The sequence below is a fragment of the Podarcis liolepis genome (genome assembly GCF_965112155.1).
Source record: "Podarcis liolepis genome assembly, chromosome: 1".
NCBI classification, from domain to species: Eukaryota; Metazoa; Chordata; class Lepidosauria; order Squamata; family Lacertidae; genus Podarcis; species Podarcis liolepis.
The window spans coordinates 42,785,186-42,805,075 of NC_139554.1; the positions used below are offsets into that span (position 1 = coordinate 42,785,186).

At 43.2% G+C, this 19,890-nt stretch overlaps 2 protein-coding genes across 2 annotated transcripts in view; both read left to right on the top strand.

Annotated features, from left to right (window-relative positions):
- Positions 1-319: 319 nt before the first annotated feature.
- On the top strand, positions 320-7,197 carry RPUSD2 (RNA pseudouridine synthase domain containing 2). The gene is made up of 3 exons (XM_083508653.1): positions 320-1,853; positions 3,105-3,401; positions 4,168-7,197. Exons 1-3 carry the CDS (start codon positions 1,335-1,337, stop codon positions 4,915-4,917), a joined length of 1,566 nt encoding a protein of 521 aa, XP_083364779.1. The 5' UTR covers positions 320-1,334; the 3' UTR covers positions 4,918-7,197.
- A 1,588-nt stretch (positions 7,198-8,785) lies between these two features.
- Positions 8,786-19,890, top strand: part of KNL1 (kinetochore scaffold 1) — a 31,778-nt gene continuing 20,673 nt past the window's right edge. Inside the window, exons 1-9 of the mRNA XM_083505710.1 lie at positions 8,786-9,453; positions 11,279-11,330; positions 11,608-11,647; positions 14,299-14,358; positions 15,742-15,803; positions 16,963-17,009; positions 17,110-17,146; positions 17,962-17,999; positions 19,619-19,671. Coding sequence (XP_083361836.1) covers positions 11,296-11,330; positions 11,608-11,647; positions 14,299-14,358; positions 15,742-15,803; positions 16,963-17,009; positions 17,110-17,146; positions 17,962-17,999; positions 19,619-19,671 — 372 coding nt within the window. The 5' untranslated portion in view covers positions 8,786-9,453; positions 11,279-11,295. The remainder of the gene's footprint in view (positions 9,454-11,278; positions 11,331-11,607; positions 11,648-14,298; positions 14,359-15,741; positions 15,804-16,962; positions 17,010-17,109; positions 17,147-17,961; positions 18,000-19,618; positions 19,672-19,890) is intronic.

Here is a 19,890-nt window from a genome sequence, read left to right on the forward strand (position 1 = left end):
GTCTCTACTCATGGAGGAGGGAATACTGCTGCCCACCAAGCTAATACCGTCGCCCTGCAGCTTGTACATATTGTCATCTGTAAGGTTGGATCTTCTTGCTATTTAATACTGGATAGCAGTGGGCAGCGTTTCGGCATCTTGTGCTGTGCCAGAAATGTATGACTCAATACAGAATGGGGTGTGTGTATTCTTTTTCTTTGGCAATCACTCATAGCCCAGTAAGATTGTCTTCCATGAACATGGTCTTAACAGTGAGTCTGTAAATGACTTTGCAGACCAATTATGGATCCACAAGTCCTTCCACAGTGTCGGACATAGGTTTCCAGGCGGGAGTTGATCATGGTGAGAGTTTGCCAAACATGCCTTCCTCTTAGGTTTCTCCCTTTCATCCTGAGTTCAAGCATCTTCAAAGTCCATGACACTTTTGATAAAGGCTGTTCTCCAATTGGAGCGCTCACAGGCAAGTGTTTCCCAGTTGTCAGTGTTTATACTACATCTTTTTAGATTTGCCTTGAGAGAGTCTTTAAACCTCTCTTGTTGGCTACCAGCATTACGCTTTCCATTTTTAAGTTTGCAATCGAGTAGTTGCTTTGGAAGATAATCAGGCATCTGCACAACATGACCAGTCCAACGAAGTTGATGTGCAAAAATCATTGCTTCGGTACTGGCGATCTTTGCTTCTTCCAGTACACCGGCATTAGTTCGCCTGTCTTCCCACGTGCTGTGTAAAAAAAATTGTAGTCCCTGGTGATTCTGATGGCATTTATAAGTGGTCCATGTTTCACAAGCGTACAATAGCTTTGCAAACCAGCATTTTGGTTTCCCTGCGAATGTCCTGGTGTGGAGGCGCAAAGTAAAATGGAACATAAAATTGTATGCAAGTATAGATCTGAAATTGTTGTTTATGGTGAACACTTTTCTATTCTCTAAATTTCTATTTTTAACTTTTCTTTCTTTTATTCTCTCCCCCCCTTCTTTTTGAATATTGCTTTACAGATGTATAATTATGTCCACGTGTATATGTATGAAATTTTTTCTTTATTTCTTTTCTTATTTGATACTCTTTTATTTATTTTGTATTTAATAAAATTTAATTTTTTAAAAAATGGAGCTAGATGGCTATACTCTAATGTCCGCGTAACCTTATCGGGGCCGTTTCCCCTGAAGGGCTTGCTTTACATATAAGCGAACTTCTGGCAGACTGAGCAGTCGCTTGTCAGGTCTGTCTTGTCGCGCGACTTATCCGTCACCGAGAGCGAGCGAGCGCGATTGGTTTAAGTGGCGAGGCGTCACCGGGCAGCGCCGAGGAGCCGTGTCGCCGCGACGCGCGGATCATGCGGCTGACAGTGCTGCGCTCGGATCGGTACTCGCGGTCGCTCTTAGCTGAGCCGGGCGCCCGGCGCGGGTTGGCAGCCGCCGCGGCCTCGCTCTTGCCCGGCCGAAGCATGGAGGAGAGCCAGGCGGGCGGCGAGCAGGGGAGCTCCCCTCCGCCCGTGAAGAGGCTCCGGCTGTGGACCGGGAAGGGGAAGGCGAAAGGGAAGCGGCCCGGGCCGGCCGAGGAAGGCGAGAAGCGCTACGTGCCGCCTCCCAAGAAGCGCAACCCCGGCGTCAGCTTCGGCCAGAGCCACTTCGCCGAGACCAGCTACTACTTCGAGGGCGGCCTCCGCAAAGTGCGGCCCTACTACTTCGACTTCCAGACCTACTGCAAGGGCCGCTGGGTGGGCGAGAGCCTCCTGCACGTCTTCGGCACAGAGTTCCGCGCCCAGCCCCTCGAGTACTACCGGGCCGCGGCCCAAGCGGGCCGCCTCCGGCTCAACGAGCGGCCCGTGCGGGACCTGGGCGTCATCCTCAAGGTGAGGCCGGGACGGAGGGAGGATGTGGCGCCGGCGTCCGAGTGGCGGGCGATTCGGGGAAACGACGGCGGGGCCCTCCTGCTTAGCAGTTTGCAGGCTGGGAGATGGCATGTTCGTATGCTGCCAAAACAGGCGATGGGGAAGTGGGGAACCACCCACGGGAAAGTAGTATACGTGGATCAGTTACCTTGCTTTCTGTTTTGGAGTTGACTTGCACACCTAAGTGGTAATAATAATTTTATTATTTATATCCTGCCCACGGGGCTGGGTTTCCCCATCCAGGAACAGTTTGCCACCTTGCCTGTCCAACAAGTTGCAGAAACCTACATACATAATTGATGGCCGGAGGGAGGGGAGTTATAAATAGTATGGTCAGGAGGAAATGGCATGCAAGTAGACAGTGAAAATTTTCCTGTTTAAAGTGATAAAAACATATCTGTGAATTGTCACTGTTAATAAGCTAATTACCACTCTCTGTACTTACCTGCTTATCATTTCCATCTGATCTCACTATATTCAATTCTCTCCCCCCCCCCCCAAACACACACACTTCAAAGTCATGAATATATTTGCCTGCAAGTCTGGACCATCATTTCCTGCATCTGACAAAGTGGACTGTAGCCTACATGCAAAAGCTTATACAATAATAAATGTGTTGGTCTGTAAGGTGCCCTAAGACTCTCCATTGTTTTTGCTAATATTCTTACTATTTCATGGGAGCATGTCATTATGTACATTAATGGCAGAAAGCATTTTTGTTTTAGTTTGTAAAGATGTAAATTAGAATTCACTTTGCTCCCTCTTGTTGTTGGAACAAGACATCATAGAAATTGACATAATATGAAGGCCTTTATCTGACACAGGATAATGTATTTTGGATACAACAGAATATTTTCAATGTTGTAGTTAGGATGCAATCCTAACCATCTCTACTAAGAAGTAAATCATATTGCATTCATAGTGGCCTATTCCCAGGAAGTGAGGCTAGGATTGCAGTCTTAGCTAAGTGCTAGAGTTTTATGACTGTCATCTTAATTAGTATATATAAATTACACTGCTATATATAATGTTACCCACCTTGCACATCCTTGGGGGATATATAACCAATAGATAATAATATTCCCTTTTATTATTTTTCCCATTTTTATTTATTTTTTAGTAAATGGAGCTAATAACCACAATTCTTCACAAACAGGCTATTCTAGGAAGTTTCCTGCTCCTGCTAATGTACAGTAATTGTTTTGCTTTCAGAATAATGACTTCATCCAGAACACCGTACACCGCCATGAACCTCCAGTCACAGCGCAGGCCATTGAGTTCCTGGAAGAAAATGATGAGGTTGTGGTTGTAGACAAACCTTCATCCTTGCCTGTCCATCCATGTGGCAGATTTCGGCACAACACTGTCATTTTTATTTTGGGTAAAGAGCACAACCTGAAGGAGTTGCACACTATTCATCGGTTGGATCGCCTGACGTCAGGCGTCCTCATGTTCGCGAAGTCTGCAGAAGTGTCCAAGAGGATCGATGAGCAAGTTCGACAGCGACAGGTGAAGCCCTGAAGGTTTTTGTTCACATTTATAACCCACCCTTGCTCCAAATAACTCAGAGAGACATACAAAGGTGGAGTTATACTCTCCTATTGTCCTCACAGCAACCCTGTAAAGTAGGCTAGAGTGACACCCGTTGAGTTTCATACAACGTTCAAAATTCACCAGGCGCATTTTGCACCTGGCTATCAAATGATGCTCTTGTGACCAAATGAAGATGCCCGGGCGCCAGGATGGCACCTGATGTCTCTCCTCCATCTGGAGGTGCATGCCTGGGGATCCTTGGATTTTGACTGTTTTCACACACTAGCAACACATCCTGTAGAATTCTATCTGTTATATTTTATCAGCACAATCAGAATGAATTTCAGGAACCCAAAAGTTATATTGACTGTCAAGCCATCTGGCCTCAAAATGACAACTAGGCATTCTATTTGGCAACTGTAGCCCTGGTTTAAGGAGTCATTTGGCACCTAGCTTATATATTTGAGTTTCTAACACTGGCTTCATGGTAGAAGCAGGGATTCAGACAGGCCCAACACTCCAACCACTATGACACATTATTGTTGTCTATAGAAAAATTCACAGTGAAATGAAGGGATTTGGTGGACATTACCCTTGCATAAAGCACTCAGATAGGCATAGGTACTGGTTCAGACCCTTGCCAGATACCATGCAGTGGTCTTTGTGGGGCTTCTGCATTCTAGAACTTAAACAGATTCTTATTTTTGTTTCCTTCACCCCACTTCCCCATACCCCGCAATAGCTGGAGAAGGAGTATGTGTGCCGTGTACTTGGAGAATTCCCAGAAAATGAGGTGACGTGTGAAGAACCCATCTTGGTTGTCTCTTACAAAGTTGGGGTGTGTCGAGTGGACCCCAAGGGTAAAGTCTGTAAAACGGTCTTCCGGAGGCTCAGCTACAATGGCAAGACTAGTGTGGTGAAGTGTTTTCCTTACACTGGCCGCACCCATCAGATCCGTGTCCATCTCCAGTTTTTGGGACACCCTATTGTTAATGACCCCATCTACAACACCGATGCCTGGGGTCCCAAAAAGGGCAAAGGTGGCCATATTAATAAGACGGATGATGAGCTGCTTCGGGCTTTGGTGGAGGAGCATCTTTCAAAACAGAGCTTGGGTATCCTGGACGTTGCTGAGGAAGATTTGAAACCCATTGTAGGAGACAGAGTGCAGGAGGCTGTGTTGGACACCGCTGTAAATGTCAGTTCTGGCACTCGTGAGGAATCTGCAGGTGGAGAAAAGAGCAGGATATCGGCATGTTCTCAGAATTCTGTTCCTCAGGCAGAGTTGCCCAAGACGGAAAGTGGAGAAACTTGCTCAAATGAGTCCTGGGACGAAAAGGACCCTCTCTGTGGAGAATGCAAGATAGTGAGGCCGGACCCATCACCCAAAGATCTAGTGATGTATCTCCATGCTTTGCGCTACAAGGGAGCAGAATTTGAATATTGCTCTAAGATGCCAGCCTGGGCACAGGATGACTGGGAAGAGACCTGAGACTTTTAAAATACTCTGTAAAGACCGTGTGTTAGTGTGTGTGAGAAAGAAATGGAAACTTGCATTCACATTTTACATATTTAGATGCACACTGAATTGGTCAGTTCATATGTAATAATCCTGGCTTAGTAGATGATTTATTAAGCTGGGAACAAGGGTCAGACCTGCATGCTCCCTGTTCCCTTGTGGTTTCTTTAAACCAGTTTCCCATTACATCTGAATTAGGGAACTATGGGTTTACTACCCAGGACCTGAAATCATGGTTAGTAAACCAACCTTGAACATGTTTTCTGCTTCAGCTATAACAGGCAACTGTAAGAAACCATGCTGAAAGTGCCAAACAGTATTGGAAGAGGAGAGAACAGTCCCACTTAAAAAAGAAAAGAAAAAGCTGTGTCCATGTTGATCCATTCAGTCCTAAGTATACGGGGGGGTGGAATGTGTGAAGATGCTTTTAAATAGGCTTCCTTTTTAAGATCTCTTCTCTGTGGCCAGTGACTTCATTGCTAATCCTGGTTCCTTTTCCATGAATGGGCCAATGGGTTTGAATGAGAGTACACTGCAGTGCTTTAAGCAACTGCCTTTATATCAAGAGGTGGGTAATGACTAGACACTGGGCCAAATATGACCCATAGTGTATTCAGTCCATGGCTGCCTCTGCCACATTTCCATGTTCTCCTTGCCCAGCACAGAAGCCAAACAGGTTGTCTAAGGAGGAATAGCTCAGAGTTTCTATCTCTCTGTGTGTAGTCAGTTGGGCTGTGTAGTGCTTAGGTTTGCATCAGCAACTAGCACTTCAGCTTTCTTGCAGACACAGCTGGACCTTATAATTGCTGAAACCTTATCAAGCATCATTAGGTCTGTGAAAAGCTGCAGAGAGAGTGCTTTGAAGCAGCAGCTTGGTTTTGGGTTTGTAAATGGATGCGGGTGAGGGGTGTGTGTGAATGGGGTGAATTGAGCAACAGCAGCCCCTGGCATACAGCTCTGTAAATGTTGCCCCTGGTGGAATGCATCCTTCTGCAGAAAAAATGGTTCAGCTCTGTTTTATAAGAAGGAATGTGATGACAGAGCCTTTCAGATGGTTGCAACTACTAATCAGATGTATATCTGTGTAGGGTTGAAGCAGGGTGTTTATATGAGAACAGTTTATTATATTCCTGTCTACGAAACTTTTGAGCCTTCGTCCCCTTGGGCTTGAGAGGCAATGGAAATGTCTTCATTGCGTGGGAGGTGGGAATGCTTCGCCTTGTCTAGGACCAAATGTTCCCCTCCCTCTCTGAGAAGAGAGGGCTTTTACTCGCATTTCCCTAAACACTGTCTGGTTCTTGCTCATGAACTGCAGTCATGATTATCTACCTAAGACAATAGTACTATATTTTAATATCTAGTGGCCCTATTTTAAGTTTTCGGAGCAACCAATATGACAAAAATAAAGGAGGCTCCTATCTAGGTGGCTTCCTTCCTATACAAAGCTTAATTGTAGAGATTACAAGAAAATAGTTTTACTATTGAACTGCATGTGTACAGTCTCAGCTTCCAGTGCACTCACAACTCTGCCCACCCATCCCCTTCCCTTTGGTGATCCTGTCATCAGTTTTTCTAGCTTACTGCTGGGTTGAGCAGGAGTTTTGCACCTGCTATGGTACACCTCTAAGGTCCAGGTGTCAGCCCTGTTACCATCCTGCGGGGTCTGGAATGTGAAACACTATAAATAGTAAAGATGTTATAATTTTGAGTTCACTGGGAGTGCATATTTTTTTAAAAAAGTTTAAAATTGCTATTACTGCAGAGCAACTCATTTAAATATTGAGTTCAACCCTGTACTTCAGGTGGCCTATATATATTGTAATAAGCCGCATTTTATTTGCCCATGGTAGCTTCAAAATTGATTTATTCAAGCATGCAGTGGACTTGCACCATTGAGGTAAGTACAGATTGTAAGGCCTGGCTGTCACGGTTTGGCAGGTTTTTCCACAATGCGTGTTTCTATACTCCATGCTCCGTTTTACTGTGGCTGGCTGCCATTCAGCTAATCTGTTCCTTAATGGTTCTGTGTTAACCATTCCAATAAATTAACTGTACAAGGAGGCTCATTAAACAGTAACAAAGATAGTTAACCTGAGGAGCAGAATTGCCTTGAGGGAGCCCTTCACCACCTACTTCATTGCTTGAAAAAATCTCTGTAATGAATAGAGCTCATTCTGGTCTCTTCAAAGCATTCATCTGTGGTTATAAAATCAGGAGGAAGCGAACCATTTCTAATAAAATACACACATTAAACTTCTCTTTGTAATTTTTGGGACAAGGTCAGTATGCTTGAAAGTGCCTGCATTATAGCCTCTGCCTATGCTTGTTGAATTTGGATTTTCTCACCTGAAGAAACAGCACTGTCCAGAGGTGCCAACTTGAAAAAAGTATTTTGGGGGAGCAGGTAAGCCACATAATCAATCACAAGATGCAGCACACACACCATTTGAATGGCAATGCCCATCAAGTTGGGGGGGACCCCTCAAATATTTATTTGGGGGGCTGAAGAAACCTCAGCCCCTAGGAGTTGAGTCCTATGGTACTGTCAAAGGTCACATAGAGGCTATATTGTTAGGGAGGGTTTTTTTTATTTAAAACCTTTATTTTGCCTTAAAAAAAGAAAAGGCTCAGCGGGTAACAGAATTTAGCAATTTAATAGACCTGTTATCGCAGAAATATTCCAACACTTTTTAAAAAGCACTAGTTCACCCACACCAGCAATTTGGCAAATTAAAATAAATAGAGTAAAACCACAGACTACAATGTGGAAATCTTAAAAGCAGGAAAGTTTAGATTAATTTCTGGAAGACCATTAACAAAAGAGGTTGAATTGTGCCTTCCTTAGGAGGGAGTTCAAGGATCTAGACACAGTCCCAAAACCCTAGTTTAAGAGTGAAATCAAGCACAGTGATGTGAACACGAGGACAAACATGGCTGGAAAAAAATGAGCACGAATTTCTACAATAGGAAATCTTTCCTCAGCAGGAGGATTTGGCCCAAGGTGATTGCATACTTAAGTATAGCCTTCCTTCAGATTGTTTTATGTTTTATTGATTTAATATGCTGTACTGTAAACCGCTTTGAAATTTATCTTAAAAATATAAAGCGGTATAGAAATTTAAAAAACAAATAAATGAAAATATTAAAATAAAAAGCAGCAGTTGCTATCTTTTCTCTGCAAAGGGTAGTTAGCCTGTTGCAACATAAACAGCTAAGAGATTTGTGCCACCTAAATACTTAAGGCTGACTTATTCAACGCTGGTCATATGCAGCGCAGATCTATTGAAATCAGTTGGCAAATAATGTGGACCCTTAAGTTCAATATGGGAATAACATTGAATGTCACCTTGTCTCCTTTGGGGGGGGGGCGTGAGCTCTTTTAGGGGGCTAGAATGAAGTTCATTCAGCACAGTTGTCATCCTGACTTTTACGATTTCGGGGTAAAGCTTCTTAGGAAGAGAGAAAATTGCCTTCCTTCACATTCAGAAGTTCCGGGGAAAGCAGTGGCCATCCTCCCAAGCACAGTACAATGATAATGATCATAATTGTATTACTATTGTTTCTCCCCCCAATTTTTTAAAATTGATTTTCACAAAATTAAAAACACACAAATAAGCAGACAAACATAAATCATAACCTTATTAAAACTAATCATCTTAACATTGTTAAGTGACTTCCTCGTATCCCCCTAGTTGAATTTCAATGCATATCATTTTAACGGTTTTCTAAATGTATTACTATTGTTTCTATTGCACGGCGGCGGTGAAAGGGTTTTGCATTTTGCTTCTCAACTGAAGTTTCCCCACCCCAAATAAAGAGTAAACCTCACTAGTGGATGAATAAGTCGGGATTCAGATTCTCACCCCCGACACACTTGGCTTTGCATTACTGCGTGTCCAGCACATATTAAAGAATTTGCCCGCTTAGTAAATAAAGATCAGAAGCAGCCACGCCGAATTGTTTTACATTAAACAAAAAACTTCCGACGAGGATGGGATTCGAACCCACGCGTGCAGAGCACAATGGATTAGCAGTCCATCGCCTTAACCACTCGGCCACCTCGTCACAGAAGCCTCCACTCTCTCCAAGCCTATAAGGAACTGTTCCAACTGCAAACCTTTCTCTCGCCACCCACCGGCTTAGATGAATATACCGTCGCCCTTGAGCAAACGCTATGCCGTGTGCGGTACGACGAATGTCCTGAAGAATGACAACAACTCTCCCGAGAAGCCACAGAACGTTTCGTGGGCTCCTGCCTATCCCTTTCCCGGCGGTGGCTCCGTAGGCCTCACCGCACGGAGGCCGCCATGTTGTACGGAACGAGGGCGCTGCCGCGCCGCCTATCCGAAACCGCCATTTAGGCCTTGAAACGAGGTTGGCGGTTGGAGGCGCATGCGCGCAATCTGGCGGTTATTTTGAATCCCGCGGAGCCTAGTCGGGCTCTGTGCCTTCAGTCGCAGGGAGGCCTCAGAGGAGACGGGTGTGCGGCTGGAGACCGCACCCGGGAAGGTGAGCGGGGAGCGAGGGCGTCGCGCCAGAAGCGTCGGCGTGAGGGGAAGGGAGCGAGGCCTAGTCCGGCAAGTGGGGCGGGGGGCGCTTCGCGACCTCCCCAAATCTCCTTCCTCGCGTGACTCTGGGCTCGGCGCTGGCGGCACTGAAGCGGCTCCAGCCGGGAGTGCTGCTCCCTCCCTCGCCCTCCTGCTCTCCACCCCCGCCGAGTTGCTTTAACCCCGGTTTCTTTTTCTTTTTAAAAAATATTTAATTTTCACATTTTGAAATTTACAACCAACCAAAATAAAAAGAGAATTCCATGCATTCCCCTGAACTTTCTCTCCTCCCCTTTGTGCATGTTAACTTTTTTCCTCCTGTATCTTCTCCATTAATCCAAATCTATTAAATCTCCATGACAACCGTTAAACTACAAGTCTCATTCCAATCCTACTATTTTTAATTGTTTGCAATGATTTTTAACGTAAATTATATATTTTTCCCTATTCCTTGTTAAAAAATTATGGTCTTCCTGGTTTCTAATTCATCCGGTCATTTTTGCTATTTCGGCATAATCCATCCGTTTAATCTGCCACTCTCCTCTCTAGTCGGGACTGTGTCTTCTTTCAATCTCAGCAGCTGCCCCCTAATTTCTTTCCCGCCGTGACCCATTTCTAGCGCGCGACATTGACTTAAGCGGGGCTTACTTCTGAGTAAACCGTGCACTGCGGGGCAACCTCGCGTTAGCGCATTTCTGCTGGCGCCTTTGTTGGAAGTAAGGAAAAGGCAAGTGAGGCAATATTTTATATAGTACTGCCAGAAATTCCTGACTCTGGCTTGCTAGATTTAGGCTGGAGCCCTGGAGGCCCACTTTCCTGGGAGTAAGCTCCCTTGCTTTTGGGTAGACATTTATAGGAGTGTGCTGCTAAAGGCCCAGTTTAAAGAGTCATTTGTGATAATTGAATTACATCATGGTGGTGTTCCCCCCCCCCCCCGGAGATGCACTTTGAAGAAGGAATACTTTCAAACTAACTCACCTGATCATGGGGGGCCGGTAGGAAAAACTAAATGACAGCAGAAACTGGAGGAGAAGTTTACCAGAAAGATGACAGCTGGCTTAAGATTTTATGTTGTGAACCATGGTATATACTACTACTACTACTAATAATATTTTTTATTATTTATACCCCAGCCACTCTGGGCAGCTTCCAACAAATAATAAAAATACAATAAAATATCAAACATTAAAAACTTCCCTAAACAGGGCAGCCTTCAGATGTCTTCTAAAAGTCAGTTGTTTCTTTAAATACAAATTCAATAAATAAATAAATAATAAAAAAGACTGCGGGGGGGGGCATTTCTACGGCCCTATGAAGTTAAGTGGAAGTTAACATTGGAAGTAATGGAATAGCTTCTCCAGAGAGGCTCGCCTGGCATCTTCTTTATGGTCTTCCCACCCATTGAAGAACATTTTATTCACTCAAACCTTATGAATTTGTGTTTTAAAACCAACCCTAGTCTTTCAGTATTTAAATGTGGTTATAACTAAACTATACACTTTTGATCTTTCAGTATGATTTTTATTCTGGCCTGCAAATTGTGTTATTCTGTAGTAGAAGGAACATCTTATTGTTTTTATTGGGTTCTTTTTAAAATTACTGTATTTTTTAGGCTTAATATTTTATAATGTGTGGTTTTGTTTTAAGCTGTCTAGAGTTTTATTGATGGTAGCCAAATACTGTAGTGTCCATCATTTTTCATTAAATTTTGTCTCAAAAAACACCTGTAGTAGCTTGTTGTACTGTGCTTTCACACAGTTTTAAGACTAATTTTGCACTTGTTGTAGGAAACCAGTCTCCCAAAATGGACAAGATTTATTCCGAAATGAGTGATGAAAAGTAAGTTGTGCTTTCAGTGCATGCCTTTTCTATGATGACAATTTGTTGTTTTTTATTTGCTGATTGTTATGTCTATTAGCTGGTGGCCTGTGAGATTACAATGTGTCTGCTTTGTATTTGAGTAATGACTGTTTACTTTCATAAAAGTTCTGAAATTTTAAACCTGTATTTTACTTTTCAGAAAGTTTCTTGCTTTTCACTGTAAACAATTTTGCATAAGGTGTGTTGAGGAGGATTGAGGTTTAACTTTCACAGAGTTTTACTTTTTCTTTTTTAGTGACTTCACAGAGGGCAGAAAGAAAAGAAGGATTTCCTCAGTAAGTGTAACTTTGAATAAGATCTATATATATAGATTTTATTTTAGAAGAAATGTAGCGATTGGTTAGGCCAGTCAAATGACCACGCAGCAGTCAGAGAAATAAAGCAAGAAAGTTTTAATTATTTGCCGGCAGCAAGCAATGGCACAGAGGAATAAGTTCCAAAGTCCGGCCCCTCCAAATAGGGGAGGCTTCCCTTTATACAGTACATTCTTAAATCAGGTCTTTATCCAACCAAAAGTTACAGCACTACACATACTGTACAGCAGTGTTTCCCAACCGGTGTTCCGCGGCACACGAGTGTGCCGTGAGACATCGGCTGGTGTGCCGCGAGATGCCTGGAGGGAGGTGGGCGAGTCGGGCGGCGAGAGGCGGGGCGGTGGCGGCGAGGAGAGGCCGCGCCTCCTGCTGCTGCCTGGCGCTCCTCCTCGCAGCCGGCAGCGCTGCCTGGGCGCCTCCGCGCGACTCTGCCTCGCTGGGTTTGGTCTCCCAGCAGAGACGGGTCACACGCGCACCTCCCTCCCTCAGCCTGCGCAGAGGGAGAGCCAGAGAGAGGCATCGCTCCTGCGCGGCGGGAGAGGGAGCAGCCGGAGCGATGCCCCAAACGAGCTGAATTCCGAGCGAGGGACTGAGGGGGGAGGGAAAAAACTTTCACTTTCGTGCGTCCCTCCCGGCGTGACGCTGCGCGCTGACGTCACGGGGCGGGGCTTTAATGGTGGTGTGCCGCGAGATTTTTTTTCAGTAGACAGGTGTGCCGTTGCCCAAAAAAGTTTGGGAAACACTGCTGTACAGTACTCAGATACATTAGGTTCCGCCTGGAGACAAGAACTGCTTAGCCTGGAGATTGTGTTCCAGATGGATACATTGGGTTCTGCCTAGAGATAAGGCATGAGGAGTTGGACACTACCCTTCCATGTCCTTATGTGGTAATCTTTATCAGCCTATCTCTGTGTGTCTCTGGGTAGTGGGTGTGTGAGTGTATTTACTGGATATGGGGCCTGGCCAGATCAACAGAATGGCTTCCTTGCTTAACATTTTAACTCTCAAAATGGATTCCCTGAGCACATTGCCACAGTAGATTGTAGTAATCCTGACTTCACTCGCTTGTACAGAGAGAAATTAGTTCATTGGTCTTATCCTATTAGTGATTTTGTATTTGTTGTGCTAATGATTATAGTTGGCCTGATTACATCCTACATTTTGTCATTTTATTGTGTAACCCACCTGATGAACAGTGGGAAATAAATGCATAAAATGAAAATAAATGCAATGTGAAACATTTGCAATTATCTATGTATTATCCACTTTATTCCTGTCATTGGGATAACTTTATTCCTGACCTACAGCTGCATACATACATAATTTTATTTGTGTGCCACCTTTCCGCAGTTAAAACCATGCTCAAGGTAGCTTACAACACGAAAAATATATAATTACAAATATAAAAAAGTAGTCCTAAACAATAAAACATCAAAAGGTATACAACCAAATTGAAACAATTTCTGCATAAATCATAACATCCAACATAAAGATACAAAAAATTAATAACAGCAACACCCCTGCTTCCAAAATGGTGTCCCCGCCCCCAAATACCGTAGCAGCTGGAGTCAATTACTCTCCTAGGCTAGGTAGAAAAAGGCCTGCAAGGCAGTGAGCAGGACTTCCCAGACTCAAAGAATGTATCATAATGAAATTCTGAATATTCTGTTCAGCAATCAAGACTCTAAACATTACATATATATTGTGCCTCTTTCTGTAATGATGGCAAAAAAGAGAGAGCTAATTTTCTGATACTAAACGTACTCCGCTCTTATGGAGCTTCATGATCTAAAACTTTGTATTTTGTGACAATTCTGTCAATAATGGGCTAAAACATATTTTTTAAACAATAGTTTAAGCTATCATATTAACCTATATTTAATACATATGCCAAGTTTCCTGCTTTCTGAGTTATTGTGCAAAGTGAAACTTCTAGAACAATCTGTAGACTGAATCTTTTAAAAAAAATATTTATTACTTTTAAACCTTACAAAAAGGAGAAAAGAAAAGAAAGAAGAAAAAGCAAAAGAAAAAACAATACAGTACAATGTAGACTGAATCTTAAGCCATTTGTGCGTAGGGAAGGGGGAAAGCCTCAGCCAGATTTTATAGAAATTCTTGCTACTGCAGCTTTGCAGACAAAAATGCAAGCAACTGTTTAGTTCCAAGTGTCTTGCAGTGTTATCTATGGAAATAATGCTACAACAGTGTATGAAGTTCATTTCCATACATGAAAATGTTTATTTGGATTGCAGACATAGCAAATACATTTGGTAATTTTCTTTAGGACAGTTCCATTCTTCTTTTCAGTTGGAGTGTGTTCATCTGCCTTTGACTTGAAATATTCAGACTGCCAGTCTTGGTTATTAAAAATTACAAGGATAGTAAGGAATGAATTACTATCCTGAGTGACAATTCAGAAATCTGCTTTTAGTGCATTCTGAAAGGCTTTATCTTGGAGATATATGCATACAGTACTACTATTTTGAATAGCAGAAGTTGTTCCACAAACCAGAAATCTGTTTACTGTATAATATGCCATGTTGCTTTAAGAAATAGTTTTGTAGCTGCTTCAGAAATTGTTTTCTCAATGATGCCTATTTCCTTTGTAGATTTTAAAAGCTCCCCAGACCCCTCTCCGTGACTTAGGGAGTGGAAATGAATTAACTCAGGTAGGCATTACATTACATACAAGTGAGGTCATCTCCAAATGTAAGTCAGTGTCCGTAACCTACCACTGGTTAATTTTTTTAAAAAGATGCCTATATTTTAAAAAGTGTATAACTTCTGGACATACCGTATTTTTCGCCCTATAGGACGCACCTAGTTTTTGGGGGGGATAAAGGGGGGGAAATGATTTTCCCCCCCCCCAGGCATGGGGCTGGCGCGGGAGAAGCCCGAGCTTCCCCCGACCCCAGCCCCCAGAACAGCCTGCTATCCGCAAGCCTATAATATTATTATATTATTATTACTATTATTATTATTTATTACACGCCTGTGCAAGAGCCATCTATCAGTTGATTGGCTTCAATTAAGAAGCCCAGTTCCTTTGCCCATAAAGTTTGATTTCATTTCCAGTGGACAAAAGAAAATGGCATGTGATTGAATCAAAATGGCTCACAGGGGTTGGAGGAGGTTTCTTCCAATTCCCCATTCCTGCTACAGCTCCTTAAATCTGCTTGGGGAACCTTTCAAAGCAGCATGAAAAATGTGTGGATGTGTTGCAAAGGGACCAAGGAATCAGAGAAAATTGCCTCCCTTCATTTTACATTAGCAGATTGCTCTCCTGGATCAAAAGCATTGGATTTCACCCAACAGGGGTTAATTTGCATGTATGGGTGCAATCCAAACTGTCTATGCCACTGGGTGACTTGAAAACCAGCTCCATGAGCATTGGATATTTAGCATGTTTGCAATTTAAATGTGTTCAAGTACCATAGATATACAAGTCTGTTCCTAAAGGTTAATTTTCAATAATAATACTTACCATATTTTTCGCACCATAGGACGCACCCAGTTTTTTTTGGGGGGGGGGGGAATCAAGAAAAAAAATCTCCCTCCCCAGCCCGAAAGAGCAGCGTACAGGCTGCGCACAACCTCTCCCTGCCGGAGGGGTTGTGCGCGGCTATGGCACAAGCCAAGGCAGCGAGCAGGATGGATCCCGCTCGCTGCCTTGGCTTCCTCTTTAGCCCCGCACAACCTCTCCTTGCCGGGAGACCGCAGCGCAGGGCTAAAGAAGCCATAGCCCCGTGCAACCCGGAGGGGTTGTGCACAGCTATGGAGCAAGCCAAGGCAGCGAACGGGATGGATCCCGCTTGCTGTTTTGGCTTCCCCTTTAGCCCCATGCAGCCTCTCCTTGCCGGAGGGGTTGCACGCTGCTATGGCACAAGCCTGCATTCACTCCATAGGACACACACACACATTTCCCCTCAATTTTTGGAGGGGAAAAACTGCGTCCAATAGAGCGAAAAATATGGTAATATCAGGTATCCTGGTTGAAAGCTTTCATATAAAAGTTGCTGCCTATGCATTTAATTTCTGTGTTGCATATTCAGGACTGCAATGTTGAAAAACGTCAGAGAAACTCCAGGCGTGTCAGTTTTGCAGCAACTATCAGGTAAGCTTATTCTTAAAGTAGCAGATTTATAAAACTGGTCTTGAATGCAAACAGCCCCATACTCGACTTAAAAAAGCTATAGATCCTTATCAGCTGTCTACATTCTCTCTTAGATTGATGAGTGAAATGCTTGTTAAGGCAAGATTTAAAAATATCAATTTAGCTGCTCTTAATGAAAACGGGGTATGGGGTATTTAAAAATCCCAGCATGCTGTTCTGACAGTCCTAAACAATATGTACTGTTATGCTACAGACTAGTATTACCACTTTTTAACACATTTGGAAACAGGTTTGGAAGATGGATCATTGCTTGTGGTGTGTACTGACATCCCATTTGGTCTCATTGCATTGCAGATTTTTTTGCTTGTTTCAGAATATTCTAAATAGTGCCATTTGTGGAATGGAGACAGTTTCTAAGCACAAACAATAGAAACATATTTATTTTTATTTTATGCTAGCATGGCTTAGTGATTAGGGTCAGCCTAGGACTGGGAGACCCAGGTTCATATCCCCGCTTGACCTTGTGCCATTCATTCTCGCTTTTAGCATGACCCATCTCCCAGGGTTGTGAGAAGCAAGGGGAGAGAACTATTTTTAATTATTTAAAACATTTATGTACTGCTCTTCATCTAAATCATAACAAACCAGTTCACAATATATGAATATAATTCATTTTAATATGTGGATTGTAGTGTAAGAAAACACACCAAAATACAAATGACTGTATCCAACAATACATTACAACCAAGCTAGGAATTAAAAGCAAATGAATGGATACGTTTTAAGAAAGGGCCAAAAACTCAGCCTGTCAATTATAAAAGGTTAAATCAAGTTTTAAAACTTTTATGTTATAAAGGCTAACTGCTCTATCCACAACTAACTTGTGCACTCTCCCAATAGCATACTTTAGTTCCAACTTGGCATGAATGCAAGGGACTCCTTGTATCCTGAGCTGTGACAAAAACAAAGTCGGTGCACATATAGGGTTTTATTTAGGGTTTTTTTATTGGGTTGTTGTATTTTGGTTTTATGTATTTGAGACCTTCGGGTATAGGACGGTATAGAAATTAAATAAACAAATAATATGAATGTTTGTTTTCTTTACAGCAAATATTTCCAAGTTAGTAAAATTGTAATTCCTTTTGTCTGTGTGTTTTAGCATCTTCCCATCAGATCCTCCAGCCACTGAGGTATCAGACCATACTGGTGAGAACTTTTTTTGTTTTGGGATGATAACGAGAGCCTTATTACATTCACCAACATCAATGCTGATGTTTCTTTCATGATGTTTTTTGTTTAATTTTAGGAACAGCAACAGCGAAGAACCAAGACACATTTAATCAGTAAGCCTGAAATGAATTGCCTAATTGAACAGATTTCTCAGTTTTAAAGTACAGTGGTACCTTGGTTTAAGAACAGCTTAGTTTATGAACAACTTGGATTAAGAACACTGCAAACCCGGAAGTAGGTGTTTTGGTTTGTGAACTTTGCCTTCGCTTCCTGTTGAGTGTGTTCCATTTGTAAATTGAGTCCCCTGCTGGTATGGGAAAGCACGCCTTGGTTTAAGAACACTTTGGTTTAAGAACGGACTTCCGGAACGGATTAAGTTCATAAACCAAGGTACCACTGTAGCCTGAGACATGATTTCCAGTCATATAATACTTCTACCAGTGTTGACTGCTTAATGCAGTGTTTCCTAAACTTCTGGTAAATGGGAAATCATTTTTCATGGACTGAAATTCCACCTGATAGGGTTTGTTCCTAGAGTGTGCAAGATGGCAATGGTCAGCCTCCTCTGAGGGCATAAATTCTACCTCTGGAGTGATTGGGCTACTCAGTCTATTGCTTTCTCATGTCATGCTGGTATATTCCAATAGACAATGTGAGAATGATTGACTTGATGAAGGGATCTACTGCATAGGAAACTTTATTACATGCCTTTAGAGCTGGAAGAGTGATTTAACTGATAACTACATTTGTAATTGATCTTAATGGTGGGTTGGATTTAAATTAAAGTGCATGTAACAGGGTCATAGTATAATAGAAGTAGTGGTATAATTCCAGCAGTTATAGTTCTATTAATTGCTAGTTTTCCTGTTGAGATAATCTCTGGTATAAATTAAATCAAGTTATGATTTATTGTTTCTGCCTTTTTAAGGAATGCAGAACCGGAGGCCGACCTGTGTAATATCACTGGTACGTATGAAAACAGCAATTACCTTTAAATATCCACTGCTTTTTGATAATATGTTAAAATTTTGTATGATATGGTTTTGTAAATATATTTGCTACTTGGAAGTGACATAGATCATACTTAATTTGTGGCAATAAAGCCTCAGATCCCATGTGGTGACATAGAAAGTTTGATTGCTGGAAGAACTAAACAGTCCAGCTGCTGTGAAGGATGAAGAAATTGTCGATTTTGGATTGGGTGGAAGTATACCTTTGCTACTGGCAGTATCCCTGTTGGTGGGGGCCAGCAGAAAGTCTCAAAACCAGGTATTCTGAGAGAGAAGGCAGGTCTGAGCTGGCCCAGGTTCCAATGGGTCCTGAGCTGGTTTTGCTATCATGTGATGGCATTGGGCCTGATCAGACCTGACTGATGCACAAGCCTGGAGCTGACACAGGGATCAGACCTGATCCTGCCCTACCTTCCACTATGGCCACTGAGAGCAGACTGGGTGGGTGTGGATGCAGCAGTGGCTCTACTTCTCTGTAAAACCACACTGGGGAAGTTGGCTTGCACCCTGAAGCAGTGGTTTTCAACCTTTTTGAGTCCACAGCTCCCTTGGCCACCTTCTTTGTGCAACTCTCCTATGTGATACAAGTGAGTCCTCATTTATGTGGGGGTTCCATTCTGGACCACTGTTCACATCACCTAAACACATAAGTGGGGATTCCCCTGTTCTGCTCCTGCCCCGCAGCTGAGCAAGTCCCGACGTCCCGAGCAGGAGGGACCTCAGGGCTTCTTTGTGAGGCTTAGCTGGGGGGTGGCAGGGCCCTCCAGCTGAGTGAGCTCCACGCCTCTCCAGCTCGCGCATGAAGCACTGGGGCTCACTCAGCTGGGGGGGGGTGCGATAGCAGCCCAAAAAAGCTGAGAAAGGAACAAGCTGTATTGGCCCAGTGATACTCCTCTCTCTGCAGTGTGAGGGGCAAAGCGATGGCAGCTTCACCCGGCAGTATATCACAGGTGACACTGCAGCTGCTTCTGAGTCCCTCTGCTACCAGGGGCCGAATGTTGAAAGCGGCGCTGGTAGCAGAGGGACTCAGAAGTGGTGTCGGTGTCACCCGCAATATACTGCTGGGTAAAGCCACCATCACAGTCCGCTCCTCATACCAGTCCTGCTCAGTGTATCGCTACATCGCTTAGGCGTAGGCAGACGTGAAGTACCTAGGGGTGTGTGTTAGGGCTACTAGGGCTAACCTTTTCCAGATCATGGTCAATTCTCGAAGGCCAAAGTGAAAATGGCCAGTTTTTACTTTGCGCAAAGTTTCTGTGATCTTTTTCATCAGTAAAATAAATTATTATTTTTTTTAAAAAATGGATGGATTTAGGGGCCTCTGAGTTAGAGTTAGGCCAAAAAAAGTTTGGATTCACAGCATGGGAATAATTGGTTCTTTTAAAAAAATGGACAAACCTTGATGGAGGCACACACAAGATCTCTTGGTTGGCCACCCCAGTTTGGAGTCTGATAGAATAATAGTGGCAATTATGGCTCCTATGACCTAGCAACCCCCAGGTGGCAGGAAAAGCCAGGAAGCATGGTAGGTCTGAAATTCCTGCATTAATTTGAACTTTTTTTCCTTCTCAAAAGGGATGAACACCTTACTTCATGCTCCCATCAGGACACCTTTGCAACAATTGGAGGTAAAAAAAAATATACATTTGTTCCTCTAACATAATACCATATATACTCGAGTATAAGCTGATCCGAATATAAGCCGAGGCACCTAATTTTAGCACAAACAACTGGGAAAACTTAATGACTCAAGTATAAGCTGGTTCACCACACCACAAACCTGGCGGCAGTGGCGGAGGAAAAACAAGCAACCCAAAGGGGATGCTTTCAGGCTGCTCGCTCCTCCT